The following is an 18,013-nucleotide window of genomic DNA, read 5'->3' as shown; positions in this document are numbered from 1 at the left end:
TGGGAAGTGACTGAGACATTGACATCATGTATGGGGTAGATTTTAATGTTAGGCAAAGAAGAATATGTTTAGAGTAGGAAATAATTTTATAAGTGATTAGTTCATTTGTAAATTTATGTTTTACTGAATTGTGTTTCTGATAACAACTATATAACCGAGGATTCTCATAATAAACAGTAAGGCCAGGTGCAGTGGCTCGTGCTGTAATCCCAGCACTTTGGGATGCCGGGGTGGGCGGATCACTAGAGGTCAGGAGTTTGAGACCAGTCCGGCCAACAGGGTGAACCCCCATCTCCACTAAAAATACAAAAATAAGCCTGGCATGGTGGCGTGCGCCTTGTAGTCCCAGATATTCAGGAGGCTGAGGCAGGAGAATCACTTGAACCCAGAAGGTGGAGGTTGCTGTGAGCTGAGATTGTGCCACTACACTCCAGCCTGGGCGACAGAGTGAGACTCTGTCTCTAATAATGATAATAAATAGCACTAACTTTCCTCTCTATTACTGAAGATTGTCATCATCTAAAGCCCTGAAAGCTTTCTCTGAAATAAAACTTCTTCATTTATTTTAAGATTCATCTTGGAGGCATAGTCAAGTTCCTAGATCTTCATCAATGGTACTTGGATCATTTGGAACAGACTTAATGAGAGAGAGGAGAGATTTGGAGAGAAGAACAGATTCCTCTATTAGTAATCTTATGGATTATAGTCACCGAAGTGGTGATTTCACAACTTCGTCATGTATGTATAAATTACAAGTATAACTTCTCATAATGTTCCATTTTCCTCTTTATGTATGTTACTAAAACAACAGTACAAAGGAATAAAGTGTATCTTTTGTCTTATGAAGATTTCAGAATACCTTAATATTTTTTTCTAGTACTTTACTTGTTTTGACCTTAAAAAATAATTTAAAATACAATAGATGAATATGAGTATCTAGATTCCATCTACCTTTACGTTGTTTAACTTGCATTTTTCCTCTTAAGAATGTCTGTTAGAAAGTAACACTAAATCGTATATCCTCAAATAGAATTTGCCTGTAACAGATGTAGTTTAATAAATAACTACTTCTGATTATTCTTCTACTTCTGAAATAACTGAAAGTTGAAATCACCATTTTAAGGCATAATTTGGAATTACTTTAGTATAACATGGATGTGCCTCTAGTTTTATTAAATTGACCTCAAGACCCACACTTTGTTTTTGGTTTGTTTTGAGATGGAGTTTTGCTCTTGTTACCCAGGCTGGAGTACAATGGCATGATGTCAGCTCACTGCAACCTTCGCCTCCCGGGTTCAAGCGATTCTCCTGTGTCAGCCTCTCAAGTAGCTGGGGTTACAGGCATGTGCCACCATGCCCAGCTAGTTTTGTGTTTTTAGTAGAGACTGGGTTTCACCATGTTGGCCAGGCTGGTCTTGAACTCCTGACCTCAGGTGATCCAACCGCCTCGGCCTCCCAAAGTGTTGAGATTACAGGTATGAGCCATTGCACACAGCCACACTTTGTGTCATTGTACATAGCCTTAAACTATCATACTAAGTAACTGAAGAAAAAGGTGCTAATTGAAGTTGACAAATATAGTAGGCAGAAATGGAGTTTGATTTACATAGTAGGAAATAATGTTTTGTTTTTAAAAGTTTAGGTTATTTTAATTTCTCTTACTGAGGGAAATCTTTATGACAAATGAACACATTTTATCTGCTTGGCTTTGGATGGTAGAGCTTTAGTAGACAGTATCAATAGCTTTTAGGTTTTGGAGTATAAAAGTACAGGATAGAAATAGATTTAGTTCCTAACATTTGCCCTTTCATAAAGCTCCGTGTATCAGCAGAGTAGTAATTTAGCTCTTACACAAGGTTAATAGGTAGTTTCTTTGCAAAGGAATCCTATAGTATTTCTCATCCCATTTGAAGATTTAAACCACCAGTTAAGGAATCCTTTGAAAAGTGCAGATGTCATAGCCCTATTCTGATTCATAGTTCCTAGCCAGTATTTTAACAAATGTGTTACATTTGCTTCTAAATATTGGCTAGGAACTATAGGATAAGAACCACAGCTGTTAACCTGAAAGAAAAAAAAAATTGGAAAAATTTTTAGCTATTAGCAAGATTTTTCATAAAATTACAAGGGTTTAAAACAGCTTTTTAATTTATTGCACAGAGTAAAAAAAAATCTCCACAACAGTCTCCCTAGGATGGTTTTGCTTTTAATCATTTTAAGAGTCATTTACATTGTATTATTTGGCCTGTTCAAAATCATCTCAATTTAAATACTAGATATTATTGTATCATATCAAATAATTTCTGATCAATAAATTGAGCTCTTTTAATTTTATCAAATAAAATTTTCATAAGCTCATAATACATTTCTTTTTTATATATTTGTAATGTTGACTTTACACAGCAGTACTGGATTTTACCAGTAGGAATAGAAAGAGAAATACATTTATGTTTTTTCTGTAGTAATAGTAAACTCTGTAGTTACAATACAACAGTATTAGGTTTGAATCCAGTGCTTCGTTTTGGCATTCAACATAATAAATGCAAATAATAATGCTCAAATTATTTCATGTAATTGGTTATGTTCCTTTCAAAAATAGATGTTCAAGACAGAGTTCCTTCATATTCACAAGGAGCAAGACCAAAAGAAAACTCAATGAGCACTTTACAGTTGAATACATCATCCACAAACCACCAATTGCCTTCTGAACATCAGACCATACTAAGTTCTAGGGACTCCAGAAATTCTTTAAGATCAAATTTTTCTTCAAGAGAATCAGAATCTTCCCGAAGCAATACACAGCCTGGATTTTCTTACAGTTCAAGTAGAGATGAAGCCCCAATCATAAGCAATTCAGAAAGGGTTGTTTCATCTCAAAGACCATTTCAAGAATCTTCTGACAATGAAGGTAGGCGGACAACGAGGAGACTGCTGTCACGCATAGCTTCTAGCATGTCATCTACTTTTTTTTCACGAAGATCTAGTCAGGATTCCTTAAATACAAGATCATTGAGTTCTGAAAATTCTTACGTTTCTCCAAGAATCTTGACAGCTTCACAGTCCCGTAGTAATGTACCATCAACTTCTGAAGTTCCCGATAATAGGGCATCTGAAGCTTCTCAGGGATTTCGATTTCTTAGGCGAAGATGGGGTTTGTCATCTCTTAGCCACAATCATAGCTCTGAGTCAGATTCAGAAAATTTTAACCAAGAATCTGAAGGTAGAAATACAGGACCATGGTTATCTTCCTCACTTAGAAATAGATGCACACCTTTGTTCTCTAGAAGGAGGCGAGAGGGAAGAGATGAATCTTCAAGGATACCTACCTCTGATACATCATCTAGATCTCATATTTTTAGAAGAGAATCAAATGAAGTGGTTCACCTTGAAGCACAGAATGATCCTCTTGGAGCTGCTGCCAACAGACCACAAGCATCTGCAGCATCAAGCAGTGCCACAACAGGTGGCTCTACATCAGATTCGGCTCAAGGTGGAAGAAATACAGGAATAGCAGGGATTCTTCCTGGTTCATTATTCCGGTTTGCAGTCCCCCCAGCACTTGGGAGTAATTTGACCGACAATGTCATGATCACAGTAGATATTATTCCTTCAGGTTGGAATTCAGCTGATGGTAAAAGTGATAAAACTAAAAGTGCGCCTTCAAGAGATCCAGAAAGATTGCAGAAAATAAAAGAGAGGTAAATTCGAATACCTGTCTTAAGCCTATAAATCAAAAATAGAGAAAGAACTCGTCATTTCTTTTTTTTTTTTTTTTTTTTTGAGACGGAGTCTCACTCTGTCACCCAGGCTGGAGTGTAATGGTACCATCTTGACTGACTGCAGCCTCGGCCTCCCGGGTTCAAGCAGTTCTCCTGTTTCAGCCTCCCAAGTAGCTGGGACTGCAGGTGCACTCCACCACGCCTGGCTAATTTTAGAATTTTTAGTAGGGACGGGGTTTCACCGTATTGGTCAGGCTGGTCTCAAAACTCCTGACCTTAGGTGATCCACCTGCCTCAGCCTCCCAAAGTGCTGGAATTACAGGTGTGAGCCATTGTGCCCAGCCTAAAACTCTTCATTTCTAAATTGGCTTCTTACAGAATTGAAATCTGAAGGGTTTTTTTGTTTTTGGTTGTTGTTGTTGTTTTTGAGATGGAGTCTCACTCTGTTGCCCAGGTTGGAGTGCGGTGGCACAGTCTTGGCTCACTGCAACCTCCACCTCCCTGGTTCAAGCAATTCTCCTGCCTCAGCCTCCCAAGTAGCTGGGATTACAGGTGCCTGCCACCACGCCTGGCTCATTTTTGTATTTTTAGTAGAGGCAGGGTTTCACCGCATTGGCCAGGCTGGTCTCGAACTCCTGACCTCAAGAGATCCACCTGCCTCCACCTCTCAAAGTACTGGGATTACAGGCATGAGCCACTGCTTCCAGCCTGAAATTTCTTCCCTTAACATTTACATCCAGTAAGATGTCTCACTCATAGGTAAATAGATAAGAATTAATAACTGAAGGTAGGCAATGGTGGAGGAGGGGTGTGAATTGTGTCAGAAAGTAATCTAAAGGTTATTTTAACCAGGTTGGAATACATATACGCACAAAGACAAAAACCTTAATGTCTTACCCAATTCCTTGGTAGACTAATGCTAAATGGGGTTAGTAAGAGGAACTGGATGACCATGGATTACCAATAAATCTGTCTTAGCCTTTATTAAGATGATTTATTAACCATTTATTCACATTTCTCACTGCAAATCTTTTTTTGGAATTTGATGCACAAAATTTACTTTGATTCACAAAGTAAAATTTGATGCACAAAATAATTTTTATTTTGCGTTTGAAGTCCAAGTATATACTGAATATTCTCTTTCTTTAAACTTTTTGTAGAGACAGGGTCTCGCTTTGCTTCCCATGCTGGTCTCAAACTCCTGGCTTCAAGCGATCCTCATGCTTCAGCCTCCAGAAGTGCTGAAATTACAGGCATGAGCCACCATGCCCAGCCAGTTCTTTAGATATTAGTATTATTTAACAGAGATACCAGTTTAGGCCGGGCGCAGTGGCTTATGCTGTAATCCCAGCACTTTGGGAGGCCAAGGCAGGCAGATCACGAGGTCAGGAGATCGAGACCATCCTGGCCAACATGCTGAAACCCTGTCTCTATTAAAAATACAAAATTTAGCTGGGTGTGGTGGCGTGCACCTGTAGTCCCAGCTACTCAGGAGGCTGAGGCAGGAGAATTGCTTGAACCTGGGAGGTGGAGGTTGCAGTGAGCCGAGATTGCACCACTGCACGCCAGCCAGGCGACAGAGCAAGACTGTCTCAAAAAAAATAAAAAAAAAAACAGTTTAAATGCAGGCATAGAATCTTTTTATACAAAGAAATCTTTATTATAGAGTTGAAGGTTGCTTGTAAATCACTAAGAGTGAAAAGACAAAAAACCAGAGATCTTAGTCCCAGCCTGACTCTTAATTTAGTCATCCTAGTCTAATTACTTAGTATTAAAATAGTTATTAAAATGAGATAAAGTAGTTTATTTGAAATACACTTCAAGGAAGAAAAGACTTATATAAAGTTAATGTGGGATTTTTTTTTTTCTTTTTCACAAAGGCCTAATGTAATAGAATTGTTGGGAAGCATAATTGTTACTGTTATTTTTAGATTTTTTTGTACTTTAATAAGAAAATACTTTCAAATCCAACTCTAGTGATAAAGGAAACTGCACAGTTTCTGAGATGTTGGGCATTGGGCTACCATACTCCTATTTTTCATTTTATAGGACAGATTTTACCATGTGGCTGTTATTTTCCTGCTTTTAAACTTGCTATTTTTCCTTTTTTTGTAGAAGGAGATTTACTCCACCCTGATAGTGTTTGTTTTAATGTTTGCTTATTATAGCAGCTTCCTCCAATTGCAGGCCGTCTGCTGTCTGCTAAGGGATGTAGTAACATATTTTCAGCCCTTAAGGTTAGGTTAATTTAAGTACAGTAGTGTAGGCAGAGAGCAAAGTGTTACGTTAGTTATCTTCAGAGAGAAATGATTGAGCCAGTACCACTCTATCTGGTTAATTTAAAAAACAGCATTTGTTGGTTATTTTGCCAGAGAGAGTGTGTGTGTATGTTTGTATTTCTGTATTACATCTTTCCTCATACCTAAGGATTTTAAGACATTCTACAATTTAAAATGGTACAGAAAAATTGAATCCACCAAGTGAATAGTTGAAACCATGAAGGGAAGAAAGTTAAATTTAAAGGTAAAATGTAAATACCATGTTTTCAATCTTTAAAAATAATTTATGCTTGAGGTTGTATCTGATTAACCCAGGGCATGAAAGTCTAGCAGCTGTATATCCATCTCTTTTCACAAATCTTTTGCTAAGTTCATTTAGGAATCTATATATTCCAGGTTGTATTTCAGTAACAGTTCAGCATTCTGTATTACCAATGTACTGTATACCTGTTTTATGCCAACAGTGGACTAACGCAGTAGGGATTTTAACAACTACTTACCTTATTATATAAAACTGTTACTCTGCATTTATATATTAAGCAGTACACAATGGCCTGTTAAATAGAGGACGTAGGTTAATGGAATCTTTTATAAAGATTGCTGCAGAGAGGGGGCAGATGGAGAATTTTAAAGCATTCTTTTAAATTTTTTCCTGTAATACAAAAGTTTATCAGTTTAAACATGGTTCTGGTAACATGTAAATGAGAATCTACAAGCCAGTATGTGTTTAATTCATGGAAATAGCCTAAAATTTGAGGGGAGGCAAGGGGCAAAAGTGATAAGTTTATCTTACCTTTATACTGTTGGACTTGAAGTAGTCTGGAATACTGCAGAAATTAAAATCTCTTAGGGGTACTTATAAAGTCATTGAGAAAAATATAGATCTTAAACTGTCATTTGCCAATGACAAAATTACTTAAATCATTTGAAAATAAATGATAGGTTAGCCTATTTTACTTACCTTTAAAATACTTGTTACAATTTTTATTCTCAATGAGACGGTTTTTCATTTTCAATCAGAGGGTTGCTGATGAATATAATTGTTATTGTTTTGTTGTTGTTACTATTTGCTTTTTTCCACCCAGAGACAGTGTGGGTAGAAATAACAAAAAAGAAAGCTTGTGATTATGTATGACTGAAGTAACCAACCAGGATGAGTTATGATAGCTTTGGGAAATGTGCCTTCTTTTCCAGCCTCCTTTTAGAGGACTCAGAAGAAGAAGAAGGTGACTTATGTAGAATTTGTCAAATGGCAGCTGCATCATCATCTAATTTGCTGATAGAGCCATGCAAGTGCACAGGAAGTTTGCAGTATGTCCACCAAGACTGTATGAAAAAGTGGTTACAGGCCAAAATTAACTCTGGTAAGGTTTACCCTTTTGTGTTTTCACAATTTTTCTAAGAGATGCATGTATATATGCATTTTGGTTAACGAATTTATAATTTATAGATTGTTGAATTTAGACTTTTAACAAGTGTCTTAATCATTTTTGAAGTATCAGCAGAAGCATTAAAGAGCATTAGTCTTTCTTTGTAAATGTTTAGTAATGTGTCTTATATTTCATTTCCTACCAAACTGTTTACTACTTCATACATGTATAATACAGCTGTAATTTGTGTCCCTTATATCATGTAAGATCCTTTTGAATCAAGGACATAGACTCACCATTTACCAGCTGTGTGTCCTTGAGAAAGATTTATTTCTAATGTTGCTCTTGTGTCACTTAGCAAATTACGATAATAAGGCTACTGTGGGGATTTATTTGTTCATTGAGTGCCTGTAATGGAGCCAGGCACAGTGGTTCTAGACGTTGGTTATAGGATGGTAAAAAGACAAGGCACCTGCTTCTTGTAGTGATATTGGGTGTTAAGGAAGTGCCTTTCTGAGGTGAGAACATGTAAATTGAAAGCTGAGCTATTCCATAATTAGGGGAAGAGCACTCTAGCATAGGGAACAGCACATTCAAAGACTTTAGGGTGGGAATCAACTTAGGTCTCTTTGAGGAGCTGGATTAGGCGTAGTGTGGCTGCTGTATAATTAGTTGGGGAGAGGAGATAAAGTTGCGATGAGAGGGCAGGTGTGGCGGCTCATGCCTGTAATCCCAGCACTTTGGGAGGCTGAGACGGGCGGCAGATCACGAGGTCAGGAGATCGAGACCATCCTGGCTAACACGGTGTAACCCCGTCTCTTCTAAAAATACAAAAAATTAGCCGGCCTGGTGGCAGGCGCCTGTAGTCCCAGCTACTCGGAAGGCTGAAGCAGGAGAATGATGTGAACCCAGGAGGCGGAGCTTGCAGTGAGCCGAGATTGTGCCACTGCACTCCAGCCTGGGCAACAGAGCGAGATTCCGTCTCAAAAAAAAAAAAAAAAAAAAAAGTTGAGATGAGAAAGATTAGCAAAAGTTAGTTCGTGCAAGACTTAAAGCCCCAAATCTTAGATTTAAATATGATGGGAAGCTACTAAAGAGAAAGGGAATAAAATGATGTTATTTATATTTGGCTGCTTTGTGGAGAATGGATTTTTAGGGGGACAAAAGTAGTACAGGGAGACGAACCAGGAGTGTATTATCAGAGCACTTGCTAGAGTTGGTGATGATTAACATGTAGCAGTGTGATCGTGATGATAGAATGGATAGATTCTGGTATATTTTGTAGGTAGATTCTGTAAGACATCCAATTCAGTAGATTGGATGTGATGGAATGAAGGAGAAAGAACAATTAGGGAAGCTCATATTTTTGCCTTGAGCAGTTAAGTGAATGGCAGTTCCTTTTACTGAAATAGGAAGCTGAAAAGGGAACCAAGGGTTCTGTATTGGACATATATTCAAGCTACTTACTAGATAACCATATGGAAATGTCATGTAGGCAGTTAGCTAGACAAGTGTGGCATTTCAGGAGAAACACTGAAAGTTTCAGTTATGAACACGAGTAATGTTTGAGGTTTTGGTATTAAATAAGGTCAGCTAGAGGAAGAGCAGAGATCAAAGAAATAGGCCCAGGACAGAGCCCTGGGACACCCAGATGTTTAGTGAGAACAGAGGAGATTTGAAAAGCAGCTAGGAAGGAAGAAAACCAAGAAAATGTGTTGTGCAAGCCAAAAGAAGAATGCTTTAAGGTATATGCGATCAACCCTGCACTTCTGAGAGGTCAGGTAAAATGAGAAGAAAGAATAATTGGATTTGATAGCATAGATGTTCTTGGTGGTTTCAGTCTCTGCAATGGTGGGTTCTTAAGCCTGATTAGATTAGACTGAGTAGAGAAAAGGAGGTAAGAAAGGATAGACAGCAACATAGGTTCGATACTTTGAACAAATTTACTACCAAGGAGACTGGAGATAGGGAACAGGAATTAGAGTTACATGGGATCACAAGAAGTGTTTCTGTTTTATTTTGAGGTAGGGGATTTTAAGGCATGTTTTTATTTTGAGACTTCTAACAAAAAAAAAAATACAAAAAAAGGAGAAAGAAGATGGGGTCCAGAGCACAGGTTGAGTGGTTATCCCGTAATAGGAGAAAGGATATTTCCTCTTCAGAAGCCTAGTATTGACATGGGTGTTGATCAGTTTGTTGCTTTGATGGGAAGATTTATGACTCCCTGTGTTAATTGCATCTGTTTTCTTAGAGGTAAGGTCTTTAGCTGATAAGGAGGCAGGTTAGGTTTTGAGGTGTGAGGGAAATAACATTTTAAGGATGTGGATGTGTAGTAGGATTTCCAGATTGTATTAGTGTCTATAAAAGTGATTTTAAAATGAGGTACATGTACAATTTTTTTAAAGCGGTTTTCAGATGCTTGGGATATAGGTATGGACTAGAGTTCAATGCTTGTGGGTCTTTTGCTAGGCAAATACGATGAAGGGAGTTAAGGGTATCTATAAGGACATAATTGTGGTGATCATAGAAGTTAAAATCAGGAGGAAAGTAAGGACCTCAGGAAGTGTATAGTGAGAAAGAGGTAGAGTATCTTTGAATTTTATTGACATAAGGCTAAAATAAGAATTGGTACACAGGAGGGGACAATTAAAATGGTGATTTAGGGATAGTGCAGCAAATTGTGATGAGGTCAAGGGTATGAACTGAGTTGGTGACTGAGGTGGGGAAGGGTAGTATTGGAAGCAAACATGTTGAGAAAGTTATAATGCAGTGGGACTGGTCTTGGATGTTGAAACAACCAAGGATTTAGTTGGCAAAGAAGGGTAGAGAGCCAGGTGCTGAAGTCATTAATGAATGAAGGGGGAATTAAGATTTGAAAACAGTAATGGGTGTGTTGGGTGGGCAACTTCCCTCACTTCTTGGTCCTGAGTTACAAGGGACTGTGGGGATAAAATGGCTATAGAAGCATATATATATAGGTATCATTAGTCAGGAGGCACTGTGGTTCAGGCATGAAAGTAAAGAGGTAGTTCAATAAAGAAAGGTTGGTGATTAGAGGAATTTACTGATATTAGACCACGAGTACCAGGGGACATTAGAAACAACTAGTAAGGTAGAAAATTAGATCAGATTAATAAATATACATAATTGTGAAATTAAAGATCTGATTATTATAGCATAGTAACATAGACAACTATGTTGTGAGGTATGATGGCACTGATTTTGATTTTCATAATCTGTTGGAGGAGTTGGTTTCAAGTTGGAGATTATGGGGATACTGGGAAAATTCCTGAGGCTCCCAGTAATGTTGTAGTCAAGTGGTGAGCAGTAGCCTCCTGGGGGGCACAAGAGGAGAAAGCAGTTATCTTTTCTTCTAAGCTAGCCTGAGCTCAAGGCTCTGAACAAGCTGTCTCACCTGGAACTGCCTTTTCTCTGAGCTGTCTGGTGTTACAGTAACTCACAGGTTTTGTTAGTCACTGCCCTGAGGTGTTAGAAGGACTAAATGAGAGATTACACGTAAAGTGCTTAGTATTTTGACACTTAAGGGCCCAGAAATGTTAGCTATTACCAAAATGAAGAACAACAACTTGACTCAACTTCTGATACACACAACTGGATTATTAGTGCTGGATATGGAGGAAAACAGATAATACAGTTTATTGTTTAAGAACATTGGCTTTTTGAAGTTAGACAAGCCCAGTTTGGAATACTTACTGGAACACTTAGCTAGCTATAGGGTCTTGAGCATGTTTCTTAACCCTGGCTGCTGATCAGAATCACCCACTAGAGTTTTTAAAAATACAGATGGGCCAGGCATGGTGGCTCACGCCTGTAATCCCAGCACTTTGGGAGGCTGAGGCAGGTGGAGCACCTGAGGTCAGGAGTTCAAGACCAGCCTGGCCAACATGGTGAAACCCCGTCTCTACTGAAAATACAGAAATTAGCTGGGTGTGGTGGCGCACACCTGTAATCCCAGCTACTCGGGAGGCTGAGGCAAGAGAATCACTTGAACCCAGGAGGTGGAAGTTGCAGTGAGCCAAGATCACCCCATTGCACTCCAGCCTGGGTGACAAGAGTGACAATCTCAAAAAAAAGAGAAAAAAATACGTATGATTCAGATTCACTCTTAAAGATTCTTAAGTAGGACTAGGGTTGGGCCTCATTTCCATCTTGAGTAAAATTGAGTAATACCTCATAAAGTTGTTAATGAATGTCAAAAGAGTTATTGCTCATAGTTTCCCACTGTACCAGGCACATGGTAAGTACATGATTAAATTAAATGGGAGTTAGTTTGTTTTTGGTTTTGTTTTTTGAGACGGAGTCTTGTTCTGTCACCAGGCTGGAGTACAGTGGCACAATCTCAGCTTACTGCAACCTCTGCCTCCCGAGTTCAAGCGATTCTCCTGCCTCAGCCTCCTGAGTTAGCTGGGATTACAGGCGCACACCACCACCCCTGGCTAATTTTTTGTATTTTTAGTAGAGATGGAGTTTTGTCAAGTTGGCCAGGCTGATCTCGAATTCCTTGCCTCAAGTGATCCGCCTGCCTCGGCAGCCTCCCAAAGTGCTGGGATTACCAGCGTGAGCCACCACACCTGGCCTGGAGTTAGTTTTATAAGGTTATAATAAGTGCTTTTCAAGATATGGCCAATTGAATGTATAGGTCTCAGCAACTGAACTTTCCTGAAAGGCATTCAGAAGTATTTCTCAGAGTTGCACAAAGACCCCATCTGGTAGAAGGTTCATTCTGGTAGAGATTTAGTTAAGCATTTGTTAAGAAGCTACTATATTTGGATTGCTAAAGTCTACAGGATATACAAAGATGAATAAAATAAGTCTAGTACAAGTTTAGGCAGATGCAGTTAGGGTGTAATGGGAGAGAGCCCTGATTAAGAAATATAGGAGTAGGCTGGCTGTGGTGGCTTATGCCTGTAATCCAACAGGACAAGGTGAGAGGATCCTTTGAGCCCATGAGTTAGAGGCTGCAGCGAGCCATGATCATGCCACTGCACTCCAGGCTGGGCAGCAGAGTGAGATCTTGTCTCCAGAAAAAACATGTAGAAATAAATGGGTTGCTTCCGGCTGAGTGTAGCCTTTTTGAATGACTTAATAAGTCTTTTACTCCATAGAGGAGGAAAATGAAGCCCTAAGATGTAAGAGAATCTGTATTAAATTATCGCCAAGGTCCATATTACATTTTCATGTATGCTAGACTCCAAAAAGAAGCTTGGTTTCGTTCATATATTCAAAATATAGTGAAAACTCAATGTAATTTGACTACAGCCCGTTTTGAGACAGCGTACTTCTTCAGATTAGCACTCACTTTCAGCTGTTTTCTAGAAAATGTACATAAGTTACTGCTGTCTTGGACCTTATGCCAAATTTTACTCTTAAAAAACTCTTACTAACCATTAGAGTTTTATGAGCTCCTTGAAGGCAGGGCTTACTATTTACTCTTTTTTGAATCTCCAAAACCTCTAATTATTGCTTGCACATAACAATCACTCAACAAATGTTAGTTGAATTGAATTTAAACCTTTCTACCCTAATTTTAAGGCCATTTTCCCATTTGAAACCCTATCTAAATATAAACAAACAAAGGAAAAGGCAGAAAGAACGTACAAGTTTAATTACACAAGACTACTGCCTACCAAATTGGAACCAAAAAGCTTGGGAATAATCAAATATTGAATGAATATGGAAGTTTTCTTTTTCTTTTTAAAAAAATGTTTGGTAAAACAAGTAGATAACATAAAATATGCCATTTTGACCATTTTTAAGTATACAATTGGATCCATTCACAGTGTTGTGCAACCATCACTCCTATTTCCAAAATTGTTTATCATTCCAGACAGAAACGCTAACCATTAAGCAGTAGTAACTTCTCACTTCCTACTCCCTTCTCTGCCAAATCCCTGGTAACTTCTGATCTACTTTCTGTCTCTCTGAATTTGCATATTCCAGATATTTTATGTAAGTAGAATCATAAAATATTTGTCCTTTTGTATCTGTCTTACTTCACTTAGCATAATGTTTTTAAAGTTCATGTTGCAGCATATATGAAGACTAATTCCTTTTAGGACTGAAAGGAGCTGTTTTTATTTGGACAAGGGTGGGGTCCCTTTTTTCCCATTCTAGCAAGTAAGGCAGACACATTCCTTAAACTCCAAAAGGTCTTAGGTATGTGAGGTATGTGTTGTCACATCAAAGATACTGGCTTGGGTGTGTAACTAGGTGTTTGAGATGTTACATCACCAAACATTGTTTTCATGGCATCATGTCAAAGTACTTAAGGAGGAAGTAGGAACTACAGATGACATTCCATTGCCTCTGTCTGCTTCCCATGATCAAGGATGTATGAGTATCTGGGAGGAAGAAAACAACCAAGGTATCTAAATAATGGTGGCAGCTTATTATCATAGGGCAGGACCTGATGTGCACATTGGATATTATAGACTGCTGTATTAGGGGACATTACTGGTTTACTGCAGAAATGTAATATTTCCTTTTCTTCTCCTTTCCTTTAAGGTTTTATTTATTTTAAGCTTAAAACTTAACGAGGAAAAGTGTTTTATGAAGACACTGTAAAACTAAGCTTTACTTGTAATTTAATTTTTACCAGGTTCTTCATTAGAAGCTGTAACCACCTGTGAACTATGTAAAGAGAAGTTGGAGCTTAACCTGGAGGATTTTGATATTCATGAACTACATAGAGCTCATGCAAATGAACAAGTTAGTATATTTTGCCTAATTTGGTAAGTGTCTATTCTATGCTTCAAGGACAGCTCTTGAAGAAAAGATTAAATCATGGTCAGAAACCTTGCATTAAAATAATAATAATAACAATGATAATGTTCTTAACATAATTCTGTTACTGCATTAGGTGTTAGAATTTCATATTTTTTTTTATTTTTCCCTTAAGCTTAGGAAAGTTGTTCCAAAATAGGGATGCCAACCTTATTTCCCCATAGCTGTAAGTTTTTTGAGATGCATAAATGATACAGTTAGAATGAAAAGCTCAATAATTTCCTCCTTTTTCTTTACTGAAGGAAAATTCAGGAGGTGGGGCAGGTGTGTGTTTAAGGAGATGACAAGGGTGACTTTAGAGCCAAATTGTTGAAGTGTGGTTAGCATATTTGTTTTAAAAAAACAAATATAATGCTGTGAAAGGAATGCATGAAGTGCTTGAAAAACACTTTTTGGCCAGGTACTACAATGGCTCACACGTATACCTAGCACTTTGGGAGGCTAAGACAGGATGACTGTTTGAGGCCAGGAGTTTGAGACCAGCCTCGGCAACGTAGCAAGACCTGGTCTCTACAAAAGAGAAAACAAAAACACTGTTTAAATGTAGGGGTAATGGGCCTCCCCTCTTTTATTATATTGAATGAGATTTACAAAACATAAAAACCATTTTGTGCAGCCGCCATCTCTGTTTAGTTCCAAAACATTTTCATCACTCCAAAAGAAAACCCTCTACCCATTAAACAGTTGCTCCCCATTCTGTGCTCTCAGCCCCTGGCAACTACCAGTCTGTGTTGTTTTATGGATTTACTTATCCTGGATATTCATACAAATAGAATCATACATTAATATATGATATTTTCTGAACCACTTTTCTTTTAAATGTGGGAATAATAGATACCCTTTGAAGATCTGATTAAAACTATGTACCCTTCTTATAAAATATATAGACACAAATTCTGTCTCTAATTTAAGGGATTCCCAGATCCTTTTAAGCTAATTGCTTGGATCCAGATAAAGAATCACTGATCTAAAGAATGAAAACATTAAACAGTTAATGTAGCATAGGTGCTACCCTAATGCCAGTTACGTTGTTTTATTCTCCGATGCACTAGTTGTCCAAAAAGAAAATCACTTTCAGCAAGGAAATGTTTTAAATCCCCAGGGAGTTCTCTGTAGCTAGCTGAGCATTGGTATTTAAAAACCAAGGGAAACATGGAAAAATGGAATCATGGAGAGATAAATATAAATACATAACTTGTCTTCTCAAAATGAGAGTAGCTTTCAAAAGGATTGTTTCTCCTGCCATCTTCCTTCCTGAGATGCTTCTTCCTGTCTCTCAAAGGCAGTTTTTTCCTTTCGTTTTTGTTTTTGTTTTTTTGAGATGGAGTCTCGCTCTGTCATGCCTTTTCCTTTTTGATCTCAGGAATGTTTTTATTGTTTTCTAAGCATTTTAATGACCTATATTCTTTAGAAGTTTTAGGAAGTATTAGGTGGAGTCATTGTAAAAACAGTGACAGCCTTGATTAAACTTCCTGGTTTTAACTTGTTTGTTCTGTATGAATAATAGATTCTAGTGGCCTGATAGCTACACTGATTTTAAGTGATTAGTTTAATAAGTCTATATCCACATTAACCAGTGGCTTGATCTTTCGCAAGGTGATAACCATTTATTTTTTTTTTTTTTGAGACGGAGCCTTCCTTGTTGCCCAGGCTGGAGTGCAGTGGCGCGATCTCAGCTCACTGCAACCTCTGCCTCCTGAGTTTAAGCGATTCTCTTGCCTCAGCCTCCCAAGTAGGTGGGATTGGCACCCGCCTCCACACCAGGCTAATTTTTTGAATTTTTAGTAGGGATGGGGCTTCACCATGCTGGCCAGGCTGGTCTTGAACTCCTGACCTCAGGTGATCCCACCCGCCTCAGCCTCCCAAAGTGCTGGGATTACAGGCATGAGCCACTATGCCTGGCCCCGTTTAAAATTTTTTTTTAATGTTCTGGATATATTATTTCCTTATAAGTTAAAAATAAACAACAATAATTATTAAGTGAATCATTTCTTTTTTTTTTTTCTCTTTTTTGACGGAATTTCACTCTTGTCACCCAGGCTGGAGTGCAATGGCGTGATCTTGGCCAACTGCAACCTCCACCTCCCAGGTTCAAGCGATTCTTCTGCCTCAGCCTCCCAAGTAGCTGGTGTTACAGGCTCCTGCCACCACACCCAGCTAATTTTTGTATTTTTAGTAGAGATGGGGTTTCACCGTGTTGGCCAGGCTGGTCTTGAACTCCTGACCTCAAGTGAACCACCCACCCCAGCCTCCCAAAATGCTGGGATTATAGGCGTGAGCCACCTCACCTGGCCTCAAATTTCTTGAATACTCAGTAGACTCTGATAATCAGTTACTTGCTGAAGTTGGTACTAAGAACATAGAGTTCTTAACGTCCAGTGAACCAGTTGCCTAATTCGGTTTGTAAATAGTTCACTGTAAAAATTACAGGACAGATTAGATTATTAATAATTCTATATTTATGATTTGTATTCATGGCTTGAAAACAACTGTGGGGGGAAAAGAGAAACTTTTAATCTGAGGAATATGAGCCCCTTTAAATTATCAGGTTCAGAGAGGTATTTAAAATGTAACAGCATTCTCATCTCACTCTCCCTTGAGCTAAATAAGCCACTTGCTTTGGAGCCTCTAGACTAACTAGTGCCAAGTAGCCATAAAATGTCATATAACCTATAGTTCAATCATGTATAGCCAATCACTAACCAATGTTATTTCTGTAAACCAATCTTGAGAATTCAGAATGAACAACTTTTGTTATCTCTCCCTTCCTGATTTGTCCTTTTTTCTTTAAAAATTTGAGCCTTTCTTTTATTCTCTGGAGCACTCTCCCCAAGGCAGCTTGGAAGTGGGAGCCTGGCAGCAGTCCTGAACCTTGACTAAAATAAACTCTGTTAAATTTTGTCTCAGCTTCTTCCTTTTAGGTTAACACAACAGAACAGTTTTGAATTGAAGAACTGTTTTTACCAACTACAAATTTCTGTGTGAATGATTAGTTAGTCTCTTACCCTTATTAATTCATTCTTTTATTTATGCCTTTGTGTTCATCATATTACACAGAAAAACACTTGAGCTATCAGAATAGATTTTAATTATAGTAGTATATTGGCATAGCTATAGATGAAATGTAATTTTTAACTAAACATAATAGCTATAGCCATTTGTATAATGAAATCTATGAGCTTTATAGAAAACCAAAGCATTCATTCCACCATCAAATTATTTAAAAGTTCCATTTTTATATAAAGTCATTATACTAAAGAAGACTGTGAGAATAAAAAGTAAAATTTTATGAAATTATAAAGGATAGTCTTTTTTTCTTAAAAAATGGCATTGTATCCCTTATTAGGAACTGGATATGAATACATTTCCTCTAGTTTAATCAGTGCACTGTGAGTATCAGTCTCAATTCTACTAATTTTTCATTCTCTGTATTTTTCTTTTCTCCTGTTTGCTTCCCTGTTGAAGGCTGAGTATGAGTTTATCAGCTCTGGTCTCTACCTAGTGGTGTTATTGCACTTGTGTGAACAAAGCTTTTCTGATATGATGGGAAATACAAATGAACCAAGCACACGTGTCCGAGTAAGTAATAATGAAGTCGGGGAGAGGGAGGGTATGATGCAGCAAGTGTATGCCTTGGAAAGCAGATTGTTTCATATGTTGACATCTTATTTCCTTTGGGAAGCTGTTATTTTTTAAATGTTTCTTAAAAATAAAGATACTGTAGATTTAATGGAAATTGCTGTCTTCTATAACAAGCAGCCTGATTTTCTCATAAAGTTATTTTAGAGAAAGAAGTAATTTTCTAGCTCTCAAAGGTAATTGGAATGTATTTCATTGAAAA

At 37.9% G+C, this 18,013-nt stretch overlaps 1 protein-coding gene across 28 annotated transcripts in view; it reads left to right on the top strand.

The window, feature by feature from the left end:
• MARCHF7 (membrane associated ring-CH-type finger 7) overlaps positions 1-18,013 on the top strand; it is a 55,635-nt gene that overhangs the window by 32,441 nt on the left and 5,181 nt on the right. For 17 of the 28 annotated variants that reach the window (XR_010122463.1, XM_063645998.1, XM_063645997.1 and 14 more), the window contains 5 exons: positions 571-738; positions 2,600-3,698; positions 7,193-7,362; positions 13,988-14,097; positions 17,638-17,751. Coding sequence is in view for 27 of the 28 variants with exons in the window: in XM_063645998.1 (XP_063502068.1) it covers positions 571-738; positions 2,600-3,698; positions 7,193-7,362; positions 13,988-14,097; positions 17,638-17,751 (1,661 nt within the window). In the remaining variant the exon portion in view is untranslated. The remainder of the gene's footprint in view (positions 1-570; positions 739-2,599; positions 3,699-7,192; positions 7,363-13,987; positions 14,098-17,637; positions 17,752-18,013) is intronic. The other 11 variants (XM_063646005.1, XM_063646004.1, XM_063645995.1 and 8 more) reach the window with 1 other exon arrangement.

The sequence above is a fragment of the Symphalangus syndactylus genome, chromosome 9 (genome assembly GCF_028878055.3).
Source record: "Symphalangus syndactylus isolate Jambi chromosome 9, NHGRI_mSymSyn1-v2.1_pri, whole genome shotgun sequence".
In the NCBI taxonomy this organism is placed as follows: Eukaryota; Metazoa; Chordata; class Mammalia; order Primates; family Hylobatidae; genus Symphalangus; species Symphalangus syndactylus.
The sequence above is the reverse complement of the archived record's forward strand: the minus strand, read 5'-3'. Positions and strand labels throughout refer to the sequence as shown.